The sequence below is a fragment of the Vidua chalybeata genome, chromosome 26 (assembly GCF_026979565.1).
Source record: "Vidua chalybeata isolate OUT-0048 chromosome 26, bVidCha1 merged haplotype, whole genome shotgun sequence".
NCBI lineage: Eukaryota > Metazoa > Chordata > Aves > Passeriformes > Viduidae > Vidua > Vidua chalybeata.
The window spans coordinates 458118-466840 of NC_071555.1; the positions used below are offsets into that span (position 1 = coordinate 458118).

Consider the following 8723-nt stretch of genomic DNA (forward strand, 5'->3'; position numbering starts at 1 on the left):
AGGGCACTCTCCTGCCTCGGGATCACGAATCACTGAGGTGCAGCTTAGGTTGGGTCCTTGCTCTTCCTCCCCATGGCCAGTTACAGCTTCAGGCAAACCAGCTCCTCTGTGGTGGGGGGGCCCGGCGCCTCCTCCCTCCGCTTCGGTGGCAGCTTCAGGGCCCCCAGCATCCACGGGGGCTCTGGTGGCAGAGGTGTGTCCGTGTCCTCTGCCAGGTTCGTCTCCTCTGGCCTGGGAAGCGGCCTGGGCAGTGGCTATGGTGGAGGCAGCTTCAGCAGCGGCTTTAGCTATGCGGGTGGCCTGGGCGGCGATGGCCTCCTCTCGGGAAATGAAAAGGCAACCATGCAAAGCCTGAACGATCGCCTGGCCTCCTACCTGGAGAAAGTGCGTGCGCTCGAAGAGGCAAACTCTGACCTTGAAACCAAAATCCGAAACTGGTACCAAAAACAAGGACCAAGCCCAGCTCGGGACTACAGTCCTTATTTCAAGACTATTGAAGACCTTCGAGACAAGGTAGGTGTTAATATTTATCAAAAGTCATCTTAGATTTCCACTTACAAAGGAAGCATAAAAACTCAAAAAGTTCCTTAGGGAACCCCTACAAAGCATTGCAGGTCCTGGGAAGGAGAGGGAGATGAGATGTAAGTGCAAGGAATGGGTGGGAGGATAAAGTAAATGTCAATATGGAATTATCTACTTTTCTAAATGCTAGCCAAGGGGAGGTAAAAACCAGTCACTGGGGGATGGCCGAGTACTGAAGTCTGATAACGTTTGCTTTTAACAAAGCATATGTTTATACACATGCTGCTCATGCACACACATATGACCAGTTAATGTATGTACGACCCTATATAAACTAATATGTAATGACAGCCAAGCAGTGACAGCAACCTGCTGGTCTCTGCAACCTCTCACCTGCCACAGAGCTTGAAAACCCTCAGAGGCCCAGACATACTGCTTTAACAATGAAAATAAAAACGGGTTTAGAGTAATTTCTTTTTCACATTTCCCATACTTAGCCTTGGAATTAAGTGAACTGAAACATTTGGCTTAGGAAAAAAGGAAACAGCAGATATGAAGTAATCAATCCCATATATAAATGCAGGATTTGCCCCAAGAGCCCATGGGTACCTGATAACAGATTGCTGAGGTGATACACACCCTGCATAACACAGGGAGTAGCTGATTAACTATGTAAATAAAAGAAAGAAAACTTGAGGTTTGGTTTTCTGAGTTCAGCCTGGAGTTCATGACCGCTCCCACACAGGTTGCTTCTCCTTGCTACAACCTATCCACATTTGCTCCTGATTCAAAATCTGAGCTCTGCTGATGGCAGAACTGGCAATGGGATTTCCTCCTGCCAGTATTCTTTTCCCTTCTTTCTTTTGCTCCCCTTAGTTAGGGGTGGGAAACCATACAGCTGATTTGTGGATGACCTTTTGAGTTTTAGAAGTGGCAGGCATAGAATACGTGCTTTCCAGGTAAAACTGAACAGAGATTCCTTCTAAATAAAATTTCCTTCAGAGGCTTTCCTCACGTATTAAAATAATCAATAAACACTATCCTGGGTTTCTAGGAAATAAAAATGTGATCAAAGATGGTCTCTCAAAGTTCTCTCCCTCTCAGCCAGCATGTAGTTTTGTCTCACTGTGGAACTTCAGCATAAAGCCACTTCATACACCAGACACGAGGATGTGTCCAAAACAGAATCCTGGCAGAAGTATGTGATAAATCTGTGTGATGTGTTTGCTGTAGATCATTGATCCTGCCCTATGTCTCTATTTTCTGTAGCTACAGATGAAATAGACTCTTCACTCTTATCTGCACAGCAGGGAAGCTGATAACAGTTGTTTCAGCCTCAGTAATGAGCTCTCATTGTTTGCAGATCCTTGATGCCACCATTGATAACGCCAGGATTGTGCTGCAGATTGACAATGCCAGGCTGGCTGCCGATGACTTCAAAACCAAGTAATTTCTAAGAGGGAGAAGATCTCATGAGTAGACAAAATCCTTGTCGAGCCAAAGGGCAATGAAACAGGAATGGAATGCCCCTAAAACCCCTGTCTGAATATTGGTTTGATCCTGTGCTTGCAGTTCAACCCTTCATGTCCTTGCTGAGAGCACCACTGAAAATTTTGCATGATGTGGAATATGGGGAGAAAGGTTTAATGCTTGATGACATTTGCTACACCATAAATCCTACAAACCCAGATAGATTCATACTGTGTTTCTTGTGGGCTGGGTAATCAGTGAACCTGAATGGGTTCATTTTGCTTTTTTAAGGTTTGAGACTGAGCAAGGTCTGCGCATGAGCGTGGAGGCCGACATCAACGGCCTGCGCCGTGTCCTGGATGAGCTGACCCTGTCCAGAGCCGACCTGGAGCTGCAGATTGAAGGATTAAAGGAGGAACTGGCCTACCTAAAGAAAAACCATGAGGAGGTAAGCCCCAAGAAACACATTTGAAAGTGGCACTAGAAAAACAGCCTGCGGAGATGTGGAGTCCCTCAGGATTGCCCTGGGCTCTCCAACAGAGAGGAAAAGATTCCTGTGTAGACTGGGATCCCTCCTGCCAGTATCTCAGGGGATTCAGTCAGCCTTAGCCCTTGAAGAAAGGACAGAAGGTTCATAATGTTTTACAATTTGGCTACAGTTTACAATTGTACCCACTTTTGTCTCCTCTGCCTTTCCCCACAGGAGCTGAGTACCCTGAGAGGGCAAGTAGCCGGTCAAGTCAGCGTTGAACTGGACTCTGCTCCAGGCATTGACCTGTCCAAGATCCTGGCAGATATGAGGGACCAGTATGAACACATGGCTGAGAAGAACAGGAAGGATGCTGAGGCCTGGTTCCACAGCAAGGTAAAGCCCCTCTGTATTGTACAAACACTAACCAAAAAAATCCATGACAGAAATGACTATAAAAACACACAGAAAAATGCTGTGCCGGCCTTACGCCCCCCACATTTCTCACGTACGGTTTTCCCTGTCTCAGACTGAAGAGCTGAACCGTGAGGTCGCTGTTAACACCGAACAACTGCAGAGCAGCAAGTCCGAGGTCACTGACCTCAGACGCACCCTGCAAGGGCTGGAGATCGAGCTGCAGTCCCAGCTCAGCATGGTATGTCAGAATTTGCACTGCCTGACAACCCCTCACTGAAAAGGACCCACATTTCCTTCCCTACACGGAGTCCTGCACTGGCAGCAACCTCTCCTGTCTGTGGTTTGCCCTGACAGAAAGCGGCGCTGGAAGGCACCTTGGCCGACACGGAAGCGCGTTATGGCGCGCAGCTGGCACAGATCCAGGGGCTGGTTGGCAGCATCGAGGCACAGCTGGCTGAGCTCCGAGCTGACATGGAGCGCCAGAACACCGAGTACAAGATCCTCATGGATATCAAGACTCGGCTGGAGCAAGAGATCGCTACGTACCGACAGCTCCTGGAAGGCCAGGAGTCCCAGTAAGAACCTTTTGCTCAGCCTAAGTCTGACCACGTCATGGTGCTCATTTGCCACAGCACCTTGGTAAACACAATTAAATGCTCCTGGAGTTCTACAATTTTTAACAAACTAATTTTTCTGAACCATGGTGGAGCTAGACATGTTACAGTTGCCATTTACATGAAGTGCGACCTCAAAGAGATTCCAAAGAGGAAGGGGAACTGACACTCAGCACAGTAGATTAATTGCAACTAACAGTTGAAGTGATCAGCTACATCACAGTCAGGAAAAGTGCAGTTAATAATGTTTTACAGAATATAAAAATTAATACCAAATTCCCATAAACTCCCTGTTACCAGGTGGAGAACTCTTACCCAACAGGAATCGGTGTGGGAGGAAATACTGGGAAGAGAAGTGAAGGCAGTCACTGAGTGATTCCCACATGGGAGCACAGCTCAATCTCATCTCACAATCTTCCTCAAGGAGGAAAAAAATTATGCAGGGTTGAAAGGTTTTTGTTTCCTCTGTTACTTCTTCTCCATAATGTCTTTTCCCATGCAGTTTAAAAATATATTTCCTACCACAGCTCCCTGTCCTTTGCTGAGAAGGAGGGCAGGGAGATGGGCATCTCTTCCCTGACTGCACACAGTGTACCTGATTGATAGACAATTTGCTTTCATCCATCCTCATCTCATGCAGCATTTGATGTATTAACTCTCCTTTTAATTGTTCTCTTTATTCCACAGGATGTTTGGCTCCCTTTCAGGAACTGCCGGTAAGAATTCTTTCTCTTTCAGAAGAAGTTTTATTTTCTACAACCACATAACTGGTAGTTGTGTCTGTTCTAGAAACTGGTGTCTGCATAATTTGTCACCGAAAAAAAAAAAGTAGCAAATGGTGTCTCTAGTTAGAATGGAACAAATTTCAGCAATTAATATATGTCAGATATCAGAAAAACATCTCAGACTCTGCTACAGTAAAGGCTAAGTAAAGCACAAAACAATTAATCATTTCCCCAGATGAAAGGACACGGGAACTGAAGCTTGGCCAGCTCGGGGGAATTGCAGGAACATGCCAGTAAAACCTGCCTTGAGCTGTTAGAGGTCAGCAGTGTCATAAAAGGGATGAGTCAAATCCAGGCGATGGAGAGGAAAAGTTCTGAGAGAAGGGAATGAGAGAAGAGGCCCCAGCCAAGCTCAGCGCCCCTCACAGAGTGGTCTGTGTGAGCTGGGCTTAAATAATTGCTGTTCTTTCTCTCCATGTTACTGCAGACAAAAGAGACAAGCACTGAAGGTCCTTCAAAGGTCATCTGCAAACAGAAAAAGCAGATAACACATGTGGATTGAGATGGAGAAATCACTCTGAACTGCTGGAAATGACTGTTGAAGCACAGAAGGTTCTTGGCCACACAAAGTTTAGGCAGATTAAGTCACTTAGTGATGATTAAGATGCGAATTGGGTTAGCTTTACAATTAGTGCTAGGTTTTGCATGTATTGAATCGCTGCATCTACTCAAATAAAGATGATATTCTTGCAATCTTTGCTTCTTTGTGAAAATTCACTGAAGTTTGGCTTTACTCAGGCAGGAATTAGCCAGCCAACCTCCCTGAGAGTGCTCTCAGTGTGGGGAGCCTGGGCTTCATCCTGATTCTTGCTGGCTCCTCTTGCTGGGAGGAGCTTGGCATACAGAGGCAGTGGCATCCCCAGCCCCTCGGAGGGGGACACAAGAGTGACCTGGGTTTCTCAGTACGATGCTGTGCACTCTGCAGAGCAGGGGCAGTGGGATGGGAAGTGGTTCTGGAGAGCAGCAGGAGCTGGGAGATGTTTCATAGGGTAAAATCCAAAGTAAAATACTGGCTTGTAGATAATTCCTGCAGGAGCACACAGGGGTGAGCCACAGTTGGGAGAATTCTTCACTTCCATTCCCCATTCACACAGAGCTTACAAACCTTTAGCACCAATTTCAGCCCACGTACCTCCCATGCCATTGCAAGGATATTATCCTAGCTGAAATTCCAAGTGGAACCACTTTTAGTTCCAATGCCCAGAAATCACTGATATTATTTGCTACCAAACTGACAGCCATGGAAAATTCAGGGATCGTGCTAAAAGCAAACCATGGCTCCAGCCCAACCAGCACCTTCCCAGCTCCTGCTGTTACCAGAGGCACACTTTGCTCCACAGCTCGGGGGGAATGAAAACAGGGATATGCCCAGACTGAAAGTATCCCAACACTGCTCTCCCCCAGAGTGGATCAGTTTGCTAGTCTGTCTTTCCAGAAGACATCATAAAATCCTTCAGCACTTCTCTCCTTGGCCCTGGGGAATGTCCATGATCCCTTGTTCACAACTAGATGTTCACAACAGATCAACAGAGTGTTCTCATGGCTCGGAGCACCCCAAGCTCTGGACCTCCTCTCTCAAGGTGGGGCAATCCTCTTCAATCCAAGGGTGCTGGTGCGTGGGTTTGGTTCAGCCGTGACTCAGGTGACCTGTCAACATCAGCTGTCATTACTGCCACCGACAATCCCAGCTCAGCCTCTGGAATGAAGTATGGTGGCATTAAGCAGTGGCTTCACTCTGACAGGGGAAAACTGTGACAGGAGAGAAGAACAGTCAAAAAGACATAGACAAAGGGACAAGATGGGGAGAACAGGGAGAAAGATGGGCAGAATCAAAGGGAACAGTGGCCCGAGAGGCACATGGGGAGAAAGGGATCCTTCAGGAGCTCACCCATTTTGTGGGGTTCACTTCTGGAAGAGCCAGGAGAAGAAGATCTTGTGCAATTCAGTACAGGCAGTTGCTGACTGCAGACACATTAACAGATGCTTTGTACCAAAGTTATTCCCTACAACACCGAGACCTGGAAACCTCCCTACATGAAAGAACAAACAGCTCCAGGTTTGTTTTTTAATCTTAACAAATCCCATTCCCTGATAGCGATTTCTTGTGACAAAACCAGTCAGGGTGGGAGCTCACTGTTGCAGATTTCTGGTATTATCCAGCTGCAAATGTGCAAGTCTGACAAGAAATTCTCATGCTTCAAGAATGCAAGCTATAAAAATCCTGAATTCTTGTTTTTGTAGCTTAGTTCTAGTCTTATTTTATAATTTTATCTTATAATTTTACTATTTTTTTCCTGTATCTGTAAGGCAATGAAGGATTTTTGGTAAAATGTTTGATATAAATCACTCAGACACTATAATTTTAGCGTCTGGTTCAGGAAAAAAAGTGTTTTCTAAAGGCATGTCATATCTCCATTGAGTGATGGTTTTATCACTCATAGAGTGATCACTGAGATGACAAACAAGCTGCTGCTTGACTGGAACTTGCTGTCCCGAGAGGAGGGGCTGGACTGTGTCAGCTCCGTTAATCCCACAGCAGAGGAAACAAAAGAGTTTGTGCAGCACAGACATGTCAGGGAACGTCTTCCAGGAAAGCTCTGTGGAAGATGACAAACCAAGAAGTTCAGGTACCACAGAGACAATTCTTAGACTGTGCAAAGGGTGAGTCCGTGTGTCATTGGATAAGGAACCTCTGAGCAAAGGTAGCTAGACCAGAATAGAGGAATGAGCTTGAAAGAGCCTTTTTTTTTTTTTTTTTTTTTTCCTTCTTTTTTCACTTCAGCAAGTGATTGGCTTCTATTTCCCTGTACAGCCTGTAAGGAGAAAATGCTGTAGAAATCGTTGTCTAAATTATGTTATGGGCCATGATCTGTACTGGCTGCTTGATTTATTTTGTTTCCCAATGGTAAATATTCAACAGAAAGAAACAGCTTTAATCTGCTATCTGGTTTTTGAAAGCGTTCATCTGATACTGATCCAGCATGACGCCTGGGGCATGTTAGAAAGCAGCAAAGTGTGTTTCACCATTGACCTTCCAAAGGAGTTATCACACCTGAGTGAAAGAAGACTCAATGAAAACTCCCCAAAGTTTCCGACTCAATTTTGTGGTGTTTTGTTGCTTGGGTTTTTTAAGGGAATATGATTTGCTATTGTGAGCTCTATCGGTTGAACAGCCCCTGGCAGTGCACACACTTCAGGGCATTGATTACAGGGGTCTTTAAGACAATTTTTTTATCTTCAGGAGGGCTTGTCTGAACTTGTTTCGTGAGCCACCAACCCTTGGAGACACAGGGATCTGGCAAGGTACACAGACCATTAATCTGCCCAGCAGCAAAACTGAAGGGCTGTGGCAAAGGGCCAGGTTCAGTTTGAAACATGTTTCCAGAGCAGTGAACACCCACCCGTGTGCTCTGCTCAGCCTGGAGTGAGTGGCCGTGCCCAGAGCCAGCCTGCGAGCCTCCTCACACACCGCCCAAATCTGCCTGCCCTGCAGGGTGAGCAGGGCTGGATGACTGAATTCCTGAATTTCACTGGCAATTTATTAGCTCAATAATGTGTTTCTGTTTCAGACTCCTGCCTTAAATGAAGGATTAAGGTCCCTCTTCTGAGTGCTTCTCAAGCCTTATTTTCAAATACTACTCCATTTCCTTGTGCACACTGGCATTAAACGCATGTATTGCTATCAGAACAGTGTTATCTTAAACCCATTCTCTTTACATTTTCCAATGTGACAATGACAATTAGTCCTCCCACATTTACTCTTTTAACTGAGTTGTTTCAATCTGCATTACCTTTCTGGACTATTTCACAATGACTAATAAATTTACTGTTTCCACTCTCCCTTGCACACCGATGGATGTTGATTGTTCCTCACAATGCTTTTTGTAATAAAAATTCAGACTCCAAAATCTAAATATTAGTTCAAAGAAAAAAATCACGAATAAGAACATTTCTAATTCAATTCCAAAATTTTAAAGGGAAAAAAATACAGATAGAAAATAAGGAATAACAGTGAGATGAAGAGACGATTGTACATTTTTCAATGAAAGGAGAATTTTATTTAAGCCTCAATTTTAGAAAAAGTTGATTTTCTGAAGGTAGCCATGGTGAGCATTGTAAATAGGTAAGTGGGTGGGGCTGAACTCACTTTGTTTTTCCATTCTTAAATGTCAGAGAAGTAAACTCCAAGTTTCAGAACTATAGCCTGAAGAAAAAATATCATCTGATTCATGCCTTTTGTTTAATTAAAAAAAGAAACCCCAAGCCCAAGCCCCTGCGATGTGCTGCCAGCACTGCTTGTCAGGAATGTCATCACAGTTGGCCTCACCTCTAGGGAGGAGGAATTTTGGAGGGAGGGCTGCAGTGGGGTTTGTCTCCCAACACCCGATCATGAGGATATAAAAGAGGCACCGGGGCAGTGAAGGCACAGGCTGTCTTCTCTTGCCA

The 8723-nt window shown here is 45.3% G+C and overlaps 1 protein-coding gene across 1 annotated transcript; it reads left to right on the top strand.

The window, feature by feature from the left end:
- Nucleotides 1–4970, top strand: LOC128800365 (keratin, type I cytoskeletal 19). Its single transcript, XM_053965472.1, has 8 exons — nt 1–513; nt 1886–1968; nt 2284–2440; nt 2696–2857; nt 2991–3116; nt 3233–3453; nt 4180–4208; nt 4705–4970. The coding sequence occupies exons 1-8, from the start codon at nt 73–75 to the stop codon at nt 4722–4724; spliced, it is 1239 nt and encodes a 412-aa protein (XP_053821447.1). The 5' UTR covers nt 1–72; the 3' UTR covers nt 4725–4970.
- The last annotated feature ends 3753 nt before the right edge of the window (nt 4971–8723 follow it).

What these genes read in the sequence shown, in the direction of transcription:
- LOC128800365 (XM_053965472.1), top strand. Translation starts at nt 73, where the DNA reads ATGGCCAGTTACAGCTTCAGGCAAACCAGCTCCTCTGTGGTGGGGGGG. An exon ending in GCCGATGACTTCAAAACCAA is followed by an intron (nt 1,969 to 2,283) that starts GTAATTTCTAAG and finishes TGCTTTTTTAAG; the next exon opens with GTTTGAGACTGAGCAAGGTC. An exon ending in TAAAGAAAAACCATGAGGAG is followed by an intron (nt 2,441 to 2,695) that starts GTAAGCCCCAAG and finishes CTTTCCCCACAG; the next exon opens with GAGCTGAGTACCCTGAGAGG.